Source organism: Buteo buteo, chromosome 21, assembly GCF_964188355.1.
Source record: "Buteo buteo chromosome 21, bButBut1.hap1.1, whole genome shotgun sequence".
Classification (NCBI taxonomy): domain Eukaryota; kingdom Metazoa; phylum Chordata; class Aves; order Accipitriformes; family Accipitridae; genus Buteo; species Buteo buteo.
The window spans coordinates 20,321,306-20,345,380 of NC_134191.1; the positions used below are offsets into that span (position 1 = coordinate 20,321,306).

At 36.5% G+C, this 24,075-nt stretch overlaps 1 protein-coding gene across 1 annotated transcript in view; it reads left to right on the plus strand.

The window, feature by feature from the left end:
- DOCK3 (dedicator of cytokinesis 3) overlaps window positions 1-24,075 on the plus strand; it is a 208,404-nt gene that overhangs the window by 81,610 nt on the left and 102,719 nt on the right. Inside the window, exons 9-10 of the mRNA XM_075052649.1 lie at window positions 15,944-16,025; window positions 22,582-22,642. Coding sequence (XP_074908750.1) covers window positions 15,944-16,025; window positions 22,582-22,642 — 143 coding nt within the window. The remainder of the gene's footprint in view (window positions 1-15,943; window positions 16,026-22,581; window positions 22,643-24,075) is intronic.

A 24,075-nucleotide genomic window follows, 5' to 3' on the forward strand; every position in this document is an offset into this window, starting at 1 on the left:
AGTTTTATGGCATATGCAGTATGGTAGTGGTGAGTAAGTCTATACTCAGAAGGTCACTAGGGAATTTGCATTATATCCAACTCCCTATTTTGTCACATAAAAAGTCAAGTATAGGTTTGTCAATTTTTCCTGCACGCTCTTTTTCCTGTTACAAATCCTTAGGATGCTCTGAATCAATCAGAAATAATTTTGTCACATAAAAAAGCAAGTTTAGGTTTGTCAGTTTTTCCTGCACGTTTTTTTTCCTGTTATGAATCCATAGGATGCTCTGAATCAATCAGAAATAATCATCAAGAAGTCTTCAAAGCCCCTGTTGTCATCTGACTTGGTATACGAGAATTATTCTGAAGATTAAGAGTTTGGATTCAGATGTTTATGGCTGAACTGGAAGCCTATCTGTATCACTCTCCAACAAAACTGAGTTTGTTCTAGTAAGTCTGATACTCCATTAAATAAGAAGGATCAAATAACATTACGAAAGGCACCAATTTTCACTAATCCGTTTAATTATTTTCTAGCTGCTCACTATGCCTTTGATTATTTTTAATGCTATAGAGAAGGCAAAACAAGATGGGTGTGTCTTCTACTGAAATGCACTTGGAATGATGCTTATCAAATAATAGTTGGTTTCGTTCTGGTTTTTGTTTTGTTTTGTTTTTTAAATCGTGTAATTGACATATCTTATATGGGGCCTGTCCAAATAACAGGAAGATAAGAAAAAGGATGAAAGGATATAAAACTGGAAAAAAAATAGGTGGTGGTTCAGTGTTGGTAAGGACTACTGTCTATTCCTCATGTGAGGGTACACATAGATGCATCATGTAGATCTTGTGTTCTGTGTGTTTCAGTATGATTTGTTCAACAGTTCTGTAGTGTCTAGGCAGCTTTAAGGTAACTTATGAATGCTGTCAGAGGTCGAGGAAAGAGTTAAGCAGAGAAATAAATGCACCTGCAAATGCAGAACCACATATTCCTTCTGCTTAAGTACTTCCCAGCTGGACTTTTAAGACTCTTAATGCATGGAAAATTTCTGGGGATCATAGATGACAATCAGGTTTACAGGACATATATAAATCTACATACTAATGACCCATTTCTCATACAGTACAATGAAGTGAGAGGAAAGATGCTGCATAGTTATTGACCTTGAAAGCTATGACTAGTTCTCATGTATGCAAATTCCTGCACTTTTTCTGGAGGGGTCTCATTTCCATAATGCCTCTCTGAGTGTACTAGTACAGAGCACAATATTCTACCCACTGAGTTTTTTTCATATTTCTTTTTTTTTTTTTTTTAATTCTGTTTCTCCAGGACCCAGTCAAATAGTTATCTAAGCTTTTCACCTTTCAACATTTTTTTTTATGTTGTTTCTCTCAAACTGTTTCTTTCATTTCCTCTTGCAGGTGTCCATCCTTCAATAATTTACTGTTAAGTTAAATTTATTTTTTTTCTCTTCAGATCTTTGTTCTTTCTCTTTGTTGTCAGTATAAGAGAAACATCCAGATGGAATTGGTAGAATTTCTTCCTCTGATTACCATTTAAAATAATTTGATTTGGACAATAAAATACTCATTTTTTAAGGGGGAAGAGAAAGAAAAAAAGAGTAATGGAATTAATATCATTCATGAGAACCAATCTGTGGGAGCATGAAGCACTGCAATGAGAGAGGAATGCAGGAAAGGCACAGTAAGAATGTAGTAATAATTTGGGTGGTTATTAACTTGGACTGGTCAGCTTTTCACACCTTTGTTTTTTTACTCTATAATAAATTTTGCCTTTGGGCTTTATGTAAATGACATTATGCTGTTTAACTGTAACCTTACACAATGAGCACATACCATGTTATTATAATACTTTTTTTCTTATTACTTAAGTGATAAATGTAGACATGACTGGAGATAGTGTGCTCAGACTTTCAGATATGGGGGCAGGGTATGATTTGCCACCAAGAGATGTTTGCTGTAATGTAAGATGCCTGTCCAAAATTTTGTATTGAAATACTGCATACTACCAGAGTATACTTCATTCTTTTATACTATAGGTTGATATCCTGATATGCATCATAAGCATAAATCATTTGCACGCTAATGTAAGGAAAGAGACAGCAAATGCTCATACAAAAAACAATCAGAAGTACAGAATAAAAAAAAAGGAGTAACAAAACATGTATTTTTATAAGCCAAACATCTGCCTCGGCCTCTCCCTCCTTAAAACAAATAATCCCAAAGGTATATATTAAAATAAATGGTCTGCGGTCCGTGTTATATAGTAGACAAGATTGAATTATTATAATGATCCCATCTGCTCTTAAAATTAATCTGTTGGATATAAGTCTTTTCTACTGTATTATATCAGCTGGTAGTTTCCTAGCAGCATCATGATGGAAGCTGATCTTGGGTAGAGATTGCAATTAGGAAAAGATATGTTGGCAGAATATTTCCCCCCCAAAGATTCCACTTAGAATTCCAAATTTCACACTGTTCCTCTTTGCCTAGGACAGTAAGACACAGGGTGGAGAAGCACGTGTCTGCTCTGAAGCAAGACTTTTCCCTCAGTGGTTAATTTATAACTGCTTGTAGCTTTTCTAAGGCAAATCAGCATTTACTGGTTAAGTGCATTACAGAGAAAGTCCTTATTCCTTTAGAAAAAACCATCTGAAGTTCATGAAGCAGCTTCATTGCCTCATTCTTTTCTCTTGCTTCTTTGATTCTTACCTCAGAGTATGTGGACGTATTAACAAGGTTAACAGCTAGCCCTTTACAAAGCATCTCGTGTTTTGTTGAGATGCCTTTTCACGTTCTTTTCCTTCTCACTGAAGGATAGAATTGTAATCCATTCTTTCTCAGCAGATGGCTAGGTAAAACACATGCAGAAATGTGAGAAAACAGAGACCCACAGTGATTTTTAAAATAGTAGAAATGTAGAAGCATATCTTCTACCCAGCTGCCAATTTTCAGTACAGTGCTAGGAATTTGGTAATTTTGAAACATCTATTTCTGTGTTACAATTGAAAAGCAATAGGCAAAATGAGAGAAAACACAACCTTGCCCTTAATGCTGTTGCTAATAGGTGATATGGAAAGATGGTTTTCATGGGAATGTTCTGAATTTGTGGGTGGATGTTGGAGAGAATGGGAGTAGTACAGTCTGTCTCACATCTTCTGTTTTAAGAATTTAGCGCCGTTGACAAAGCAGCTCTCAGGAGAGAAACATGATTTGGAAATACGGACTAAAAAAATGCTGTTAATCTATATCATGATAGTTGGATTTAGCTATTCTGAAGTCATTGAACATAAAATCACCTGCCCCTTTATTCAAGGCTGAATCAAAAAATTTTAAGTGGCAATGTTTTGTTGTTAATACTGCTCTACTCTTGTGGTTGGGTAGTAACTACAGAAGTAATGTAGATAGCGATTTCCCATTTGTAACTCATCTCATGATCTTGAGATACTTTCCAACCAAATTCTTTTACCTGATAAAAACTAGCAGACAAATATATAAAAGTTTAAGATATTAAAGGTGTAAAAATATTAGAGAACAACATGATCATTATTTTAAATGTATTGTCTCCTTGGCCTCATGAACAGGTTGATTTCCACTGCATCATCAAACTCTTTTTGGTTTGACCAGTGTGTGAGTGTGTTAAAAAGGAAGAGTTTTCTCAAGCTACTGCTCACTTGTACAGTAGTATCTCTAAACTTCTATTACTTCTCCTAAGTGTTATTGAATTGATAGAAGTCATGATACTGCCTTGGGGGCGGGGGGGGAGGCTGTAAAAAGAAAATGTTTGTGACAGCATCTAGATAGAGTAGAATAAAATCCACCACTTTGAAACACTGAATTTAGAAATGATGAATTTGTAGGGGAGTTGATTTTCACTTTTTCTATAGTAGGAGTTTTCTCTGACACAGTATTCTGAATTTGGATGTCATACTAATCTGTATGCCAGGTTGCTGGAGGTCACCTTGACAAATTTGACAGGAATCCTTAATCTCTTTGTGTATTTATTGATGACAGTTAGTTCCATGGTTCTCATCATCATTTAGTCATATTTTCTTGACTGTCAATAGGAATGTATATCAGCGGCTCAATAATGTTAGCAAGAACAGTGTACATCATGTTTACACGTCTTCTTGAATAATTTTCTTGTAACACTTCCTAATATAGACAATTATCATCATCTGGAACTTTCATTTTAAACCCTAAGCAAAATTCTGGAAAAGCAATAGCAAATATTTCACAAGTTCTATCTGAGTAGGGGTTTGAGTCCCCTCAAAGCTCTGATATGCAGGATCAGCGTGCTTAATGGCAGAACACCTGTGCAGAACAACTCTACGTTCTCCAAGCCAGAGTTGGAGAGGCTGTATGCATTCTAGAAATCAGATGCTGCTTGGGTAGAGAATGGTAAAGGGGTTGGAGAGGTATGGACAGGTAAAGAATAAACAGGAAGATAGGCATTAATAAGGTCAGAAGAAGGGAAGACAGGTATCACTGGGTAGATGAATATGGTTGAAGTTGAATAGCGGAAAAGAAATGAAGTTAGTTAATATGGAAAGATTCACATTAAAAGCTATGGCAAAAAAAGTCTGGCTGTGTTCTCTCCCAGAGTGCAGAACTGACCTTAAGATCCCTTTTTCTACATTGCTTCTCTCTTTAGGTAATAACTCTGGGAGCACTATGACAATGTATGTGTCTTTACCCCTGTTAATTGCTTTAAAATATTATCATGTTCCAGTACTGCCAGCTGCTATGTTAGGAAGAAGAAAATTATATTTTACTTTTATTGTGCAATTATATGCTAAACTTTCCATTTGTTATGTTTTTAATAGCAGCTTTCTCATAGTTATTTTAAAATAGAAAAGTTATCTCATTCACTGTCGGCGTAATGATTTGTCTACTGGGAAAAAATAACTTTGTATCATTCAGAATTATTTCTTTAATATTCAGAGAATTTTCTTAGGGGTTAGGTTTACCAACTAATGAGGTTTTTCTTCTGCTTAGTCATGAAAAAAATCCATCTTTCTAATTTTTACCTCTTTACTAGCAATCTGAATTGTTGGGATAGCTAATTCTCCATCAGTTCCTCCTATACTTCAGTTTATTGTGTTCTTAGTATTTCAAGGGAAGCATTTTTCTGACTTTTGTGCAATAGATAAATCCATAACAATATTAACAAGGAGGATACCAGTTCTTGATCCTGGTCAAGATGAACTTCCTTAAAAACATCAGCCCGTAAGCAAACATTAAGGAATATTGCTATCCACAGCAATGGCCCCTGGTTTTGGTCACTCATAGTTAACATGGAAAATATGTGGGTCTCTGAAGTCTATTGCACACATATGGCAGGGGACAAAGAGCCTTTCTGATATAATATATAACTTTTAGAAAATACAGGTTTGGTCATCAATGGGGACAGATATAATCTACAGAGTATTTTATATGGGATTTGCATGTGTTTGTGTATTTTTAAAAAAGGGCAAAGGAGGAGTAATGCCTCTTCAATTTCTCTACCAGTTGCTTCAGCTGACTCTCATTCCCTAGATCTCTCTCCCAAATCTGAATTTGCTTGGTTTCTTACTTATTTCCTGTTAATATTATCTATTTTAAAGAAACTATTACTATCTGGATTTTTATATGAAGGTTGCTGTAGAGAGGTAAGTGGTGTTGTTTGAGATGTTAATTCTTTCCAATAAAATTACAAATACAAAGCTATTATAAAACAGGAGCTTTTACAAAAATCAATCTTAAATTTCTCACCACCGCCACCACCCTCCTTCCCACCAAAATTTTTTTCAGGGTATGAGATATGACATATTAATAGGCAGGGATACAGAGTTTTCTACAGGGATATTTTGATTTTTTTAGTTGTTAACAGGAAGAAATCAATTAGTTGCAGGTATTCGAACTACTTCTTCCCTTTTCCTGCTCAGAAAGAACAAAAATGTATCATGAACACATACAGCTAGAAGAGATTTTGCTGTCTTGACTGGCAGGGTGCAAGTACATGTTAAAATGTTTAGGTGAACTACATAGCTCACAGAAAGCCATTACAAGTAATTTTCTGTCTGTAGGAAGGCTCAGTGTAATGAATACTACTCTTCATACCTGAGCTCTTTCTGTTGCAAAATTCACTGTCAAAACCCAGTTCTGTGTCAGAAATTGTCATGTGCAAAGCCAAGTAACAGCGATATGTGTGGTTTGTAGAGCAAGAATTAAATGAGACAACTGCTGTATTAGACCTCATAACCATTTGCTTCTCCCGGGTTAGAGATGGTGATAAAATACTTACTCTATAAAATACGTGGAATCCAAAATGAGACGTCTTCCCTACAGTTACGGTCAAAGCATTTCACATGTACCACGTGGCAGGGTTGGCCTGGCTTTCTTTTCATTAGTTAAAGTCACAATCAGTGGCAGGGACTAAGGAATCACACTGTATGACTAAAGTCTCTTTTTTTGGAAATAGAAACTTTTTCTAGCTAATGCAGAGGATTCCTTTCAGGAACACAAATATGTAGCTTTCATGATGTAAATAACAAAAAAATACTAATGACAGTGTCAAAAGTTCAAGTGTGGCAGACTCATGAGAACCCAAGGAGAATGTAATTGGTGTTTAGCTACATTTCTCCTGCAAGCTTTAATAACGTTTTTAACATTGTGGTGGTTTTTCCTTGAATGTGGTAGAGAGAAATGACAGGTAGTTATTTTCACTATTTTCTGTTTCTATGGAAACCCAGTGTTTGCAGTAACAGTCTTACTGTAAGCTCTGTAATCCTCCCATGGGGCTTCTAGCCAATGTGGTAACTTAATAATTCATGAGAATTAAGCCTGAATTTGCTGGGAAGCAAACTGTGTTGCTTAGAGTCATTTTCTCAGAGCCAGATTAATTTCCCTCACAGATTTGGTGTTCTTTTCTCTCAGATGTCTTTATAAAATACACTCCATAAATCAAAGCAATGTACTTCACTTGTTTTTTGAAACTGGGGTTATTGCAGATCTGCTGGAGAAGACAGCTCATGAAAGACCCCCGCCCGCCCTCCCCGCCTCCCTCGCTGCCTTAAAAAAAAAAAAGGGGGAAAGAAACCAAACATGCACCATGAGCACTTGCCTGAAAAGGAAGACTTTAAATAGTGCATGAATCATTGTTCAAACAATATGCAAACTGAAGGTTCAGCAGAGGTGATCTTTCTGTCTCAGGGGTTTGGGAGTGACCACTATTGATGATGGATTGCTCAAATACTGCTGTGCCATGGGATCTAGTACACGTTGTTCATTTACATTATAAATGGCAATTCAGTTCTTCACAGACACGGTATCGTTCTGTACATATGCTTTGACTTACTCTCGCACTTCAACTGAGAACTGAAGACTCTTTCTGCAGAGCGCTGGGAGATTTTATTATTAGATCAGTCTTAGAGCAGCTGTAAGGACTTAGGTTTTTTTTCCAAGAGAATGAAAAAAAATTAGCAATGCTAAAAGGTCAACATATTTAACAGAAAATAAACTTGAAAAGCTTTTTACAGAGGATACTCCAAAATGGACTGCAAACAAATTGCTTAATCATCTCAGGAGTTCTGCCTTTTAAAGTACAATGGCAATATGTAGATGCATTCTGAAATATTTTCATGAAAAGGAAGCTTTGCTAAAAGTATTTGTGATCTTGCCACAAAGTAGTATTTACAAGGGACTTCAGCTCTTAGGAGGAGCCAATATTATTTACTGTTTGATCATAACTTTACTTTTCCATTTCTTCACATACTTACATTGTGGGTGTCGTGAACAGTTGTACTTCGTTAGAAACCTTTTCTTTTATTGCTTAAATCATCTTTCAAGAGAAAAATCAACCCAGTATTTATGATAGCGGGAAATGACTGAAATTGATGTACATGTATACTTTCTTCATGAATATGAGACCAACTTGTTGGAATAAAAGTTCAGAAGTCCTGATGTGAAACTTGTTTCCTTTTTAGAAAGTTTCTACAGGGTGTTCTCAAAAGCATCAGGATACGGTGCTGTCCCGTAGTGACCCGTTTTGATCATTGAGCATAGTAATGTTTTTGCAGTTGACAAACACGGGATCGATTTTGATGAATTTGGCAAATGGAATGAAAATAAAATTCTATGTTTTCTCTAATCTTACATAAAGTTGTACAAGCATATGTAAGAAGCCTCATATTGTAACTGTTACCTATATTGCAGGATGCAGCACAAATAAAAAGCCAGGGTGGTACAGCCAGGGTTTTTTCCTCTGCTACCACACAGGCAATTGGAAAGCAATAATTGCTTTCCTGAAAAATAGTAGCCTGTGGAAACTGTAAGGTTTTGAGACTGTAGTTTGATTCTCTCCCCCTCTCCCCCCTGTCCCATCTGCCCCCCACCAAACCCCAGGAATCTCTTTCATGGTGTTTCTCTGCTAACTTATGAATGTTTTGAAACAAGCCCCCTTTTTTGCAGCTTTAGGAAAATATGTTGGTCATATACAAGTCATTCCTATCATAATTTCTTGGTCAACATGTTGTCTTTCAAGAGTTTGGACACACAGTGGTAGAAAGCAAGCAGTATTTCATGGCATTGATGAAGTAAACTGCCCAAAACGTGGCGTGCACAGCAAGACTGCAATATTTTGAAGGCAAGTGTTGGCAAGGTTTCTGTTGCCATAGAGAATGACTAGCTCATCCTGAGGTCTACCCTGGTTGACCTGGGCTTGCAGTGCATAGCGTTTATTCTCGAGATTTATCTGGGACAAAACCTGTATGTTTTACAGTAACGTCTTAAAAAGCTTATGACATTCATATGCCAACTCAATTTTTATTCTACAATTATTGTCAAGCATATTAGCATTCAGTAAGAGACTAGAAGTGTTTGTTTTGGGCTTTTTGTGAGAGATTAATTAATGTCATGCTTATCACTGTTGGTTAAATGGTAGGACAGTATGATGAAAAGAGGTGAATGGTGCTGGTTAGGCATGTCTTTCTATGTAGCTTATTCCTGCTAGCTGCTGTGACAGTATTTTCAGATTTTTTGTTCCTGAATTTTTATTTTGTATGCAGGTAGGGATTTACGTGATACTAGAAGAGCGAGAAAGAAGTGTAGGGAGACACTGAAAAAAGATTAAGGACTAAACCACAAGTTATTATATGACCTTCTCTGCTACCACATGACCCTTTTCACTACGCACTGGTACATATGTCATGGGACCAATATATATTTTTAAAATAACCTTTATTCTTAGAAGGGAAAGGTTGAGTGCTAGATTCTGAAAACCCAGTTAAACACAGCTTTTGAGAAAAGACCGAGGTGTTTGTAAAAATGTTGGGGGTTTTCAGTGTTCACCCAGTTGTTCTCTGGAAATAAGAAGCACTGAGGAAAATAACAAAAATGAGGGAACAGATTTGTACCTTTTCCATTTTAGTGGCATATTAGAATGGAGAAGGTGAAGGAGGCATTTGTTTCTTGGAGAAATGGCTACCAGACCATTATTTAAGGCAAGGGAAAGGTACAAGATGTGAAGTTTCTTCTTAAGGGGATTGACACCCTGATGTGTCACTGTCTCTGCTTCAGAAAACCAATCTCCTATATATTGGTAAAGAATTTTTTAAAAAAATCTGTGTTCTTTATCAACAGTTTCAAATTCAGACAGAAAATTGGTCTGCAGTCTCTCTACAGGCTACTGTTACTTTGGTACTATGCATCTATTAATGCTGTACCTACATCCATAAATTGATACACAGTCAGGATTTTTGCCTCACAACTCCACGCTAATTAAACCCACCAATGAGTTAATATGAGGGAGCTCACTAATCCCTTCCAAGCTCTTTGCCAGGCCTTTTGTTGTCATCTTTGCATGTTATGCAAAAAAAGCCCCACAAACAACCTCAACAACAAAAACTCCCCACAGGCATAATGCCACTCTTGCTCACCCAACAGTAAATTTTGTTCCTGTTTGCCCCTTCCTTCATGCTGAAAATGTGATGTCCCAAACCATTGATTGCTTCCTTCCTTTTTCCAGAAAGAGATGCCAGTTCAGTATGGTCCTGCTTTTCAGACCGTTAAAGGAAGCCAAGAAGTTGAGACACTATGCTGCTTTCATTTTTGTTCCTTTCGAGTAAAAGAACAAGAAGCTGTTTGGCTTTTCTTATCAGAGCAATGTTTCCTATATTTGAGTAGCTTTAGCAATTACTGATGATGCGAGTGATTGTAAAACCTGACTTATTGCTGCACAAGAGGTGGTTTCACTGTGATGTGAGTTAGCGCAGGAGGAGATGTTGCACTTAGAGAAATTGAAGATTGCTTATAGCATGTAGGAGCAAAAGGAATAAATACGCTTTTGTTTAAGATACTGCTACTGGTGTGGCACGTCTTAGGTCTGAACTCAACAAGGTAAAATGTTAATTTTTTTCTCTGTTTTGGTGCACTTATCTCCAATTTTATGCAAGAGAGAACTGGTTTCAGTGTATTTTCAGAATAGCTGAAAATGAATTTTTGTTTTGTTTTGTTTTTTTGACAGTAGTTTGATCAAGCAGTCAGATTGCATCAAATACTCAGTATGTCCCCATACTTTGTTTCTACCACTCATTTGGCAATTACAACTACTGGGGTTTTAAATATTCCTTAAGTTTTATTTGAGGTTTTTTTTAAACAGAGTAGCATGTGTCTGTTTTCTTAAGCAATTAGAGTATATTCAGTTATAATAAGAATAATGCTTAATGCATAAAAACATGGGCAGTAATGTCCATATGAAATTTACTCAGATTTGATATTTTGATCTTACTAAACTGGACTTTAATGTTGTCTAGATTCTGTGCGTGCTTTTGTCTTTGTGCAGAAGATAAGCTTGAGGAATAGGCCCAATGAAGGCTGAACTCTTTCAAAAGAAGTAGCTCCCAAAATAAGAAATTGACTGAATTCCCGTGAAGTTTCTTGACCCTAAATGTGTGTATCTTTGTCTAAAGAAGGAGCTATAATGATAGCTGAAGGCAGTGGATCTTCAGATCATTGAAAACAGGGTTATTCTTCCTGGTTTCCTTTGACATAGAAACAAATTCACAGTTGTAAAATGGGGAGCATCTGACTAACTAGTTCATAATATGGGTCAACAGTGTGTAAAAAGGTTCAAGTCCCATTCCAGGATATGCTAACATTATCAGCACTAGTAAGACCTTAGTGGAATATTTAGACTCGTTTCTGTAAACGATTCTTGAACAGTAATACCAAAGATTAGGGAAATTCTGGAGATGAGAAACAAAACTGTAAGTTTAGGAGAAATGACCTGCAAGGAAGGGTGGAAGAACTCAAGGTGGCTTTAGTCTTTTAAGATTGCCTATTAGCACCGCTGTCTTTTCATTCTCCTTGTCCTGTCAGTGGATCTCTCCTTTGACAGAATGCCTCTTCATGTTCCACAGTTCCCAAATGCTGCGGTAGCCTCCAAGTCCCCTTAATTAGTTAGTGACACAAGCTCAAGAGGACTCAAGGGAGGATTGGAAATAAAAGGAAGGAATTGAAAGGTTGTTATGGAGGTAGCGCGGAAATAAGGGAACAGTTGATGAATAGGCAGGTGAAAAAGACGGTGGTCTGCTTCATTTCTTGAAAAGCACTGGAATATGGGGACAGGAACCAGATTTTCTCTGTGGCTGTAACAAGAAAAAGGGTGAATTGCAAATTTTAAAAGATTACCACTTGTTAATGGAGTAAAACCTTGCAAGAGACTATCAAATGAGCCTCCAGAATATCTCTCTTTGAATGTTTTGAAAGCAGACTAAGCAATACAACTTTTGGTAATGAATCAAGTATAAATAGACAGCTCAAAGACTTGACAGTCCCTTCTCTGTCATTGTCAGAGGGACAGCCTGCACAGGATTCTGTGGCATACAGTATTGTATTCAACTTCAGTTATGAAAATGAAATGCTCATTAGTGCTGAAATAATTTTTCAAAGAAAACCTGTGTTGGGGAGTTCAAAAATATAAAACTTACTGGAGATTTAAAATATAATATGTAATGTTATTTCTGAGATCAGTGGAGGTAAAAGAGCAGTTATAACATTATTTCTTGAAGAATTTCAATTTAATGAATTTTAATTCTTAGATTTTTAAGTTATGTTATACAATGCATATATGCATTTGTATGGTACATGCCTATATTATAAATTACAATAAAGTTCATTCTCTAATAGTAAGTCTGTAAATGACTAGTCAGAATTTTTTAAGCTCGGCAGCCTGAATACTTCCCTGGGTTCAGTATATCCAGGACTATTAAACTCAAAAATACTGCTGCTATTCTCGAGCTTCACTTTGGTGTAAGCTGATAGTACATATCAGCAGGATATTACCGTATGCTTTCTTTATTCTTCTATTTTTTCCCTAATTATCCACTACTAGACATTGTTGGAGGCAGGAGAGTAGGGTAAGATGGACCTTTCATATGGAGGGCCATTGTTATGATTTGTCTTATTTTTGCCCTCAACTCAGTTTATCTGTGGACCAGCACCTTCTGCTTCTATAATATTGGATAGTAGTATATATTTTCTGTATTTTTATCCCAGAATTTGAAAATAGTCAGAAGTACATTTTCAAATTTCTCTTTTCTCTTTCTGTAAATCATTCTTCATCTCGCAGAAGAGCTTGGTGCTCTGCTAGTGGTTTGTTTTCCCTTCAGAACATCAGTCATCCTCTGAATTAAGAGAACCAGCCTTGATCTGACCACTGCACTGCAGTGAAAGTGAAGGTATTCCAGGTGTTTGTTATATAGGGTACAATAACTTCCAGGGATTTTTGCAATCAAATAGGAGTGAGCCAGCTTTGATTTACGCTTTGATTTTGGATGGACTTCTTCACCAGTGAATACTTTTTCCTCTGCAGACATGATTTATATTGCTCCTAATCTTCAACTGGCAGGCTGCTTGTTGTCTTGGTTGCTCCTGATCCTAGGCTGCATGTATTAGCTTTGTGTTCATCTGTTGCACCCCTGTTTGGTGGATGGATTACATTCCCAGCAGCAGAAGTGAAAGAATTGTTTGCCAGAGATCTTGTTTGTGTAGTATTGATCCATTTTGTGCTCTTACCCTTAAAAATGGGACAGGGTTAATAGGCATAAGCCAGAGTAAGTATTTTTCAGTGTACTAATAGAGGGTGTTGGCAAATTTACATTTAACAAATAAATTACAATCATTTAATTATCACTGTTTCACGTTCAGTTTTAAAGAGGACCAATGTTTATTTTATGCAAGTAACTTTTGTAGCTCTGTAGTTCATGATAGTTTTTTATTTGGTTTTTTTTAAGGAATTTTACTTCTCTATGGAAGGAGACATGCTTTACAAATTATACTTGTAACAGAAGTGAAATGTATGTTACCTCCTAATTTTCTAAATGAAAGATTTTACAGTTAAACTGATTCAAGGGTTAAAATTAAATGGATTTATTAAGATTAAAGTCTCCCTAAGCCGTGTTTTTGAAGGTATTGGAAATATTGACATTTATTGCTGCAGCTTGTAAAGAACATGGCTATGAGTTGATATCTCTTTAAATTACTACATATTCTTAATGATATAAAGCATGAGTCCTGTTTGGAAATTGATGTTATAAAATTTATCTTCTGGTTTATTCCCTGTATTAACCAGAGCTTACCTGGGAGCATCACTGTAACTGTCCTGCCTGCTCCTCTTCGGAAATTCATTGAGTAGGGACAGCTGAATGCCAACAACTGTAACTGCCACTAAACTAACATCTGTTTCAGTTTGTGTTAATATTTAGAGTTCTGCAGTGTAATTGCTCAGGTAGTGCTGGAGGTCCTGTTTGTGTGGCCCTTTCGCAGGAGCAGCACAGGACTGAGGCAAACAGCTGGCAGAAGCAACCACTTTGGCCATCCTGCTTGAATTGCTTGCTACTGTGTGTTTTCACAACCTTAATTAGTTACCAGCAAAGTAATGGGCACAAGACTGAGTTAATGATAAAGGTTAAGAATGTAATTAATGTGTTTTTATTGACAATAGGTCTTATTTTGAAAATTCTGACCTTTTTTTTATTTATCTGTTAGGTAGATAGAGGTAAATATGAAGATGTAATATTGTAGTGTAACTGTTCCTGTAGTGTGCTGAAGTTGTAATATTGTACTGCACTCCACTTAATACATCATAAAATTCTTACTGAAAGATTAGATTATACCACGCCATTAAAGCGTTTGCTAAAACATTCTTAACTTACTAATTGACATCTCGGAAAAGTAGTTCTAGGTCAAGAATCATCAAATATCTGTTTCTTGTGGGTTTCTTTGGGGCATGTTAGCTATCTCTGAGCTTATAAGCATCTGCTGCAAATTAATTACAATTATTACTGAATGAGGTTGTGGGATACGTGGAGATTGGAATAATAGTGAGTAACAGGGAGAGTGAAACAGCCAGAGAGCATGATCTGGATTGCTTAGCAAGATAAACTTAGGCAAATAAACATGCAAAGGTGTGTAACAAGATGTATGAGTCATGCTTACAGAATTAGGGACCATTCTGAAAAAAGTAGCCATTCTGAAAATATATCAGTATTTATAATGGACAGGTTGCTTCAAATGAACTCAGAGCATAATGCTGTGGTAAAAAGGCTAATATATGATGTGTGATAAATTACAGTTAGGATTATTAGGGCCTTGATTTCATATGGGTGAAATACACTTATGTGTGTGTTTGTATTTATGGTGTAGGTGGTACCAGTACTAGACTGTTACAAACTTACATTTTTAGACCTGTTCATGAAATGGTGTTGAAAAATTGCACTATGGGTAAGTTCTATAAAATGATTCCAGCACTTTTTCTTGAATTTCTTAACAGCATTAAATTCCTTTCTTGTTTGGAGATATATTTGATTACATAATACAATTAATGACTGATATCACTACCCTGTAAGAAATCAGCTTTTCTAAAGGGCTCTTTAATGTACAGAACAAAGTGTAACAAAAAGCAGTGCCTAAACACTGAAACCAGACATTCCCAAGCTGATGTTAACCCATGCATTTTAACAGTAGGGTTGAATAGCCTTTTGGAGCAAGCTGGCAAAGGAAGTAGTGTGTAGTCTACGTTTTCATATTTTTCAGGCCAACAGTGGATAATTTGCTGGAAAATGTGTTGTAGTCAAATAAAGGTTACCGAAGTTGATACAGTCGTACTGGATAAAATTGAAAGGATCTGTGATATAATGGAAATGTAACTAGCAGATTTAATGGTGTGCTCTTGCTTTATTTCTGTGAATCTGTAGGAAGAAAATTCTGGTCAATACTTAGTGTGTTGTTGCATATCTAGTGAATAAATTACTCTTACTCAGCTAATTTATTTGTATACATAAATCCTCCATCTGTCTTAAGAAATAATATCAATGTCCATGGTTTACCATCCATAGTAAGGATTATTTATTTTGCAGTCTGGCTATACACACTGGTTTTGCTGGTAAAAGGACTGTTTAATTTGATTGATAAGCAGTTCTATCAATTTAATCTTAATGTGTTTGAATTAGTAAATTTCTTCTATAAATAGCATACGTTGAAGGAGCTTGCTTAATTCGTATTCTTGTTACTTTTAGTTTTGAGTCAATTTTAATGAACTGAGTTTTACCAAAGGCAGTATACGCTTCAGCAAGTGTGCCTTAGCCTTTGCCTGAAGTACTTGTAATGTGTTCAAATCCTGTGCTTCATATATTCACATTATTTTAATGTTATTGCATCATGAATATGGATCAACATGATGTTTTCGCATGCAGAGTACTTGCTATTAAGTCTTCTATCCTGTTCCATGTAATTTTATCTAGATCAGTGAATACTGCTTCATATGCTTTGGCATATTAAAAAAATTATAATACCTAGTGCATCTTTTAAAAAAAAAAACCAAACATACCTACCTGTATTTTTATGTTGAAGTGTGTACATGAAACTCTTGTTTATTTTTTTTAATATTGTTTGCTTTTTAGTGAGAGGTTTATGGTGAGGTTAAACAAGAACGGAGGCCCCAGGAATCCAGAGAAGATAGATCGAATGTGTGCGCTTTTCACAGTACGTGTCTGTTCCCTTTCTTCTTCCCTTGCATAGTATGATTGTAGATGTAGTCACCCTGAGGGGGGAAAAAAACCCCGAATTCTTCCTTTCCAATATATTGAGTAGAATGGAAGCTGTTTCTAAGTTTTGTTATGGTTATATCTAAATGTTAACGTAAGAAAATGGACGTACTTCTAAACTATTTTTATGGCTAAGTAAATATTCTGAAGTACTCCTAAGTGCATTTGTTCCTGCTTATAGTTTGAAATTTTGACTATTTTCATTGCATGTACTATGCTCTTAGATAACAGGGCACAGGAAAAAGCTGCATTGGCCTGAATATAAAGCAAGGCACTTTTTTTTCAGAATCAAAGTTAGAAAAACAAATACAACCACACACAGACACAGAAGAACAGAAAATTCTCCAAACAGATTTTTGTCATGGCCCATTCCAGAGTCCGTGTAGCAGCCCCAAGCAGGTGGTGCAGCAGTAGCCTCCCGGGTTGACAGCACGGTGTGTGTGATGGAACAGAGAGACCGGGATGTGCTGCAGAAGCAGCAGCCGAGTTGAGCTACAGAGGGTTAGCTGTGATAAAGGAAACACTATGCCTTCCTACATTGCTACAGCAGGTCTGTGCAAATAGCTACGCTGTCCTGACGCAAGGCAGATACGACCAACTGTACCAGCAGTCTTTAACCATCTGTGCCAGAAAGACAGGATAAGTAATATCCATCTGTGACTCCTACCAGATGATACCTCAGTTGGGAGTGAAATAGCCAGCTAAGAGTTACTTCCTTTTAATTCTTCAGACTCACCTCCCACCTGCCTTCTTGTTTTATGGTTTTGGTTATGCCAAAATACTAGTCTCAAAACTTGCAGGTTTTAATATTCATTCTGCACTGGTCTTAGGTTCTGTTAAAAATTGCCTCAGAATCATGTGTCAGACCATGATTTTATCTGTCACTTCGCAGAAAGAATATGGAAATCTAGAGACACTGAAACTTAACAGCTCATCACAGAATAACTGTAAGGAATTTCGGATCCCAAGTGTGATAAACACTTTCCATCGTGACACACCTTTAGCTAGTGCACATGCTAGAATCTCTTTGGCAGAAGTATTTTTACCTCCAGTGAAGAAAATAGATGGTGGACAGCTTTGGTATAAGCTTTAGTTCTGGCAGTGAAATCCTCTAAGGTCAAGCAGGGCTGGACACTGAAATAGGCATGGTTGCCAGCCTTTCCCTTCTATCCTCTAAGAAGATAGCTGAATTTCTCCTCTTAAGGAACAGAGCTTATCAACCCAGAGGTAAGGATGCTCAATTCTGCCTCCATCTGGCTATGAGAGATGCACGTCAATCCAAAAATAGCACTGACATTGATGCTGACATCAGTAGCAGTTCTGGTTTTGATACCATCAGCAAAGTGCTACCAGCTGATTAAGTGTTAGCAGAGGTAACAGTGTTTTAGTATTGCTATTGGCACTGATGCCTCCACTGTTAGTAACTCAAACCCAAGATCTTTCTCTTCCAAGAGAAATGTGGCCAGGGAGCAAACTTCAGCACTGGCATCTGGATCATGCAAAAAGGTTGAATGTAGGATTAAGAGTTGCTCTAAGGATTATTCCCCAAAGGCAGCACAGACTAGTTCATATCAGGTTTGGCACTTTCTGGCCTCTGAGGTTCATCATTCTTAAAAAGATTTTCACCATCAAACTTCCCCATCTACACTGATGCCGCACTACTTAGGGTCATGTAACAACTGTCCTGTTTCACACTGTGTTACAAACAGTGTGAAATAGTTTTGCTCTGGTGACCTGCAAACCAGCCTTTACACGGTTTCAAAAATACAAAAAGAATAATGATATGCTATGGCCAGGGACATAACAGTTCCAGAAGAGAAAGAGGCCAGCCCTGAGTATTGCAGACATGTGCCACTCTATAGCACCTATCCTTCTGACCAGAGATCACTCCAAGTTACCCTTCTATTTAACTATACAAAAATACCAAAGCTGCTGCAGTTATCAGCTCTCCAAGGTGCTTAGACTTGTTGTCTGTCACTCTCTCTGGAAGAATGTATACTCTATGTAACATGAATTATGATAATAGGGAAAATTATCTGTGCAAAAATATTACACAGTTCTGATACAATATTTTTCATCAGTATATTCAAAGAACTTCCCAAAGTATGTAGCAAAGGAGCAACAAAGAATAGCTTTTTAAATAACCATTTTATCTGCAATGGTTCTATCTTATCATAATTTCTTAATTTTGAAATGCTTCCAAAATAAGATAGTTCTATGATTTTCAGGTTTGTTCCCAAGTTTGTGATAGTCTTGACTTTATTTCCTCACCCTCCCCACCACCCTGCAGTATCTTTCTAAAACTCTAACCTTTCCCAGAGGCAAGAAGCCCCATATCTTAGATAATTCAACGTATCCCTGTCTCTTCTTGGTATCTCTGTTGCTTCTAGGGGTTCAGCTGTCTCCTTGTGTAAGATATCAAAATTATGTAGGTTTTCTATTTAGATCTGCTGTCATATCATAGCAAAGGTGAGAAATTGCTTCCTCTGAAGATTAATGCTCACTCAAGCACACCTCAGCTTATGCACACTTTAGAAACATTCCTGTGTCTGAATTCAGACATAATTACACAGTATAAGCTTGCTATTTTTGTTAAATATCTTACTCTCTGTGGCCTATGAGATTGGCAACTGAATTTGGTAAAGCTGTTTAAATAACTAATTAGTGGCAGTCGGGTATCCTTGATTCCACTGTTTTGAGGGTGGTGGTGTTGGTGTTTGTTTTTTTCAACTTACAGTTAAACTTTTATTGAAACCAGCATTGGAAAGACCTAACCATTATAATAGTGTAACTCTTTTCCATACCCAAAATGGAGGAAAAAAAATTAGGGGTGATTTTCTAAAAAGCCATGCAATTAGAATTATTATGAAATTATTTTGTTTATCGTTTAAGAAGCTCAGAAGGATGTGGGAAATAAAGCCCCTGTGGATGCAGTGCTAAGAACACCTTTCTGGAAATTGATTTCTTTATATTGCATGCAAGCAAATAATAAACGTGGTTTGTCCTCTTCTGGGTCCTAAGTCATGTGCATGGATTTTCTGCAAAAAAATTCTCTAAACACTTCCTCACAGGGGTTGGGGTTTTTTGATTATTTGGTCCATGTCATAGTAAGAACTTCTCGCCTTGTAAAAAGCCTCTGCTGTACAAAATGAAATACAAGGCCATCTGGGCCCACATTTTTTGTCTTTTGAGTGTGACACAGTATATTTTTTGTGAAATTGAAAAACGACTAAAGTGTGAACCCAGCAATATGTGCATGCCCTACCATTTTCTGATATTTTGACAGCTGCCCTTTGAAAAAATAGTTCTCTAAATTGCTGTTAATTAGAACTGGTAATCTAATAGTATAATAAAATTCCCAGATCAAATCACAGATATTTTCAAAAATATATTACTCTCTAGACTATTAAGTACTACCTCCAAGTTTTTTTGCTTTTAAAAGGTATTGTCAGGCACTACTGAGATTAAAACTATGTCAAATCCCTTCTTATCACGGAACTTCAATTTCTCCAAGACATGCAAGATAAAGCCTACCATATGCTACACTGGTATGTTAGGTGATGAAGAAAGCCTAGAAAGTATGTTCCCTTATTTATGCAGCAGCAAAATAAGACTTGAAGAGAAAACACTAAGGAAGATTTATATAGCTTAATTCTTTGGCTTCAGAGAGACGTGATCTGCTAGCTGGTAAGCATACCAAACAGCGTATTTGCAACTCTGCCTATGCTGCCTAGGGAAATACAGTGCTCCTTTTAAACAGAGTAAGCGGATACAGCCATGAATTTATTGCTTGCCTGCTGTAATTTAGCAATATAATGCTGTTTGAAAGGGACTGAAACTTCTCCTTAGAATAAATTCTCTTTATGCCTAGTTCTCAGTCACTGTGCACAGATTTTATTGTGCTATATGTCACTATAATCTGAAGTTCCGTGTTTATGCACATTGTCATCATAATCTCAGGTGTTGAGATTTGGTTTCTGAAGTCACACGGGAAAGAAATCTGCTGTATCACTTAAGGTTCATGTTTTAACTTCCAGCAAAATACAATTTTTAATTCACTAAATTGTTTCAGACTAGGAATGACAGAACTTAGATGTCCACAGTTTAAAATTTCCTCTCCCCTTTATATAAAAATTGCATTATTTCCTTTTACAGTGTTTTTAATACCACTTAGTTGTGTTTTTTTAAAAAGAAAAATACAAGATTTTATCTGACATTTTTCAAGTTGATTTTTGCATTGTATTTTCAAAAAAAAAGTAGTATTAGAAGGCCAAGCTACGTTTGTGCATAGACAAACCCACCAGTGCTGTTCTCCCCATAGAACTGTACATTTTAGAAGGGACCGTCACTGCTGGGTTGGATTTCTTTATTCAATTGAAAAGGAAGAAAAACTAGTGAAGAAACATGAACACATAGCTATCATCTCAAATTGCTTGCGAAGTCATATATAGAGCCCTAGAGCTGTTTTTAAAAAGCCTTATGTTGAAAACATTTTGTGCAAACCAACAAAAAAAAAATTTTTAGAATGACGTGAGGTGATGTCAATTGCTTCAGTGTAAGGGGAGGAGTAAAGTGAACAACAGTAACTGAGCTTAAAACCTTCTTTTTGGATGTTTCTCTTTCACGTGCATACACACTTCACTCGCTCTCCCACGTTTGTAGGAACAATACATGAATCATTTGGTGTTTCCAGTTGCTCTTCTCCTGAGAAATGGCTGGAGCGATGCCCTTTACATTTGGGGAGAATTTGGAGGCCGTATGGCATAAATCAGTACATAACAATAAGATGGTAGCACTTTGCAGAGTGGAGAAAGAGAGGCAACAGCTGTTGCTGTAGAGCACAAGGAGCCTTTTTGCATCAGAGTCTAAAACACAAATGAATATTCTCACAGTACATATTACCTGTTTAAAATCTTGTCTTGGAGGTTAGTAACATAAGGAGAACTTGTTGAACAATGCTAATGTTTTTAGGAAGAAGTGTTTCTTATATCTTTCCTCTAAGTTAAAAAAAAAGAAGAGGGGGGGACGACTTCTTAGAATTTGCTTTGTTTATAATGTTATCAGAAAAAAAAAATACAACATACCAAAGAAATTGCAATTAAGACAGCTTCTAACATGTGAATGCAAAATGCTGCAGTAATGAATATTGAAAAGTAGTCTACGCATATTTTCTTAATTTATTTTCTTTATTATTAAAGTTTTGTTAGGGTCAATAATACTTTTTTGTCTTCATTAGCTTCAGCTTTCCTTTTATGCTTCCGTAGGTTCTCCCTTTCCCATTTTTTGGCTTTTCTTCAAGCTCATTTTTAAAAGTTTTGACCTGCTGTTCTTTGACATGGGATTTCAGAATTTTCATCCATGTATGTAGTTGCTTGCCATAACAATAACTTGTGGGGGATCTTAAGGTCCTGTGTTTTGCTAAGCGATTACCTCATCTTAAAACTGAGTTTATTTCTTAGTTTTTCCAATACCCTATCACTGTTTGGAATGTACTAAATATGAGAGTGACCATCTATGTCACTAAACTATTAGAATGTTTTTAGCGAAATGTGGCTCTTTCCAGCTACTGTGATCTGCAAATAATGCCTTGGCGTGTTTCAGCAGTTAGAATGGGGCAGAGAGCATTTCCAGTCAGCAGTCTGGGTGCAGCCTACCCTGCTTTTGGACTTTTAAGAAGGTCAGCTATGAACTAGCTGCCCTTGGCTCCCATCAACTCATACAGGTAGCACCTGTAGGTTCTATGCATGGTTGAGACACTGCCTTGCTGCTTTCGTAATGTAATCAACATATATCATATGAAAGAGGGTTAAAGCTGCACGTTGAAAAACATTAAAATAAACCATGTTTCTGAGTCTTCTACTTTTTTTCCTTTTCAGACTTTTGCTTGTTTTGAGGAACTGCACCCATCCACCCATAAAACGGAGATTAGTTCAAAACACGCTTGAAGTTTTATCTAAATTCTGACAGTCATGCTGCATATTTTTTTCTAGAGCCGTCATTTGAGACTAAGACTACACAATGAGAAGTCAAAAACCAAAAAAGGAAAGCAGAAGCAAAAGAACAGGGTTAGGGACAGGTCTGGGTCCTGCAGTCAGGGGCTGGGGTGAAGGAAGCCAGAATAGGTTGCAGTTAAGGTAACTCAGGGGTTTAAATTTACTATGTAAATTTAATACAGTCAAATAATGTGTTTGAATTAAGATTAAATGAACATTTTAAACGTTTGCCAGAATTTTGATACAGCATCGCTAGTCAATGGAGTCAGAATCTTTAATTTCATTTTAAAGAACATTCCAACCAAATATAATCCTTCTATACTTTATTTTTCTTGTCTTTAAATTAGAAATAATAATGCTTTCTCTTATTGAAAGGGGGAGGAGGTAAATGTATGGAGAGTAATACTGAGTGGTCCCTGTTCATGGGAGTTTTGTAGGCACTTAATTTTGGAAGTGCAGTGTGTTCTTTTTTTAATGTCTATATTTTTTCCAATCTTTTAGGATCTCAGCAGCAAGGACATGAAGAGAGATTTGTACATAGTTGCCCATGTAATTCGAATAGGTACAGTATGATTTAATGCTTAAAATATATATAATTAACAATGTTTTTACGGTATTTTTAAATATATTTTTTAATTAACTGACATCATGATTTAACCAGGTAGAAAACTCAGTCATAGACCATTGTTATCTGCTGAGATTAATATTCAGACCATATGTAGCTAAGTATTATAAGGTTACTGATGACTGTTTAACAGTGATTTTTTTTTAATTATTTTTTTTTCTCAGCCTGAAACAAAACACTCGATTAAACACCACATTTAGGGTAGGAGGGAGGAACTAAAAAGGCTTTTTGTTTAGTGTTCTAAAATTTCAAATCTTTTTACTGATGATATATAGCTAGTTTACAGGGCAGGACATCGGTATACCTGGCCATTCACATCTAGTAAATCAGAGACTGTTAAAAAAATATATGTAAAGATCTGTTTTCTGCTGTAGGAGTCTGCAGTGCTTCCAAGAAGCCACACTTAAGTTTAGGGAGATGCCTATAAAATATAAGAGCAGGGAAGCTGTCACACCAGTTGGGTGTTTGTTCTACCTGCAGATGCCAAAAAGGAGCATCAACAGCAGTACCTGCCTGCTGGCCACCTATCAAGCTTGCAGCCCAACATTTAGCAGCACACACTTGCTTCTTTACAGGTTCTCTGGGCTGCTCTCTTAGAGCTATCCAAAGGAGAGATCTGGATGCGTAGTGCCTAGACCTGACCCTACGCAAGGGAGAAGGCCCTTCCACGCTAATTCAGTTGACTAGTCACCTTTCATAGAGTGGGTTTCTCTGACTATTTGTAGGCCAGGGTAGGCTTCATTTATTCTTTTTTTAGATTTGCAGTAGTGAGAATGGAAAGTGTTTATGATCGAAGTTGAATTTAGAATGTATCTTATACAGTATAGCGCAGTGTTCAAAGTAGTGCATGGACAGCTAGATGAATTTTTTAGTCCAGCAGTGTGTTTAAGTGAAGTGACTGTGTGAACTCTGGTACATGCATTAAATAGCTGGAATCTCTTTTAGGTGGAAAGTGTTGGTTAGAAAAAAGTTCCAGTTAAAAAGGATATAATTAGTAACAGGGAGTTAAATGCTTCTAAATTATGAATGTGTGTACTTTCACTGAGAATTTAGCAAGTGAATATTTTACCTATGTTAAGTATAACTTATTTCAAATATTTAGGCCTAAAATGTTAACAACATATAGTAGGAATAACAGTCTCTTTAGTTGTATTATTCTAAACAACTGAGTAGTGCACTGTCTTTCATGTTTTTCAGGTTTTCAGTTAACTAAAAAATGGCAGCGTTTACAGTGAAAGGGTATTTAACCCTATTTCCAGCCCGTTCACTACTAGCATCCATTACCAGTCACATACCTTTTCTGAAGTACAGAAGGTCTAAACAGCTTAGTGAAACCATAGCTGTGTTGTGTTGTCCTGTGAATGACAATA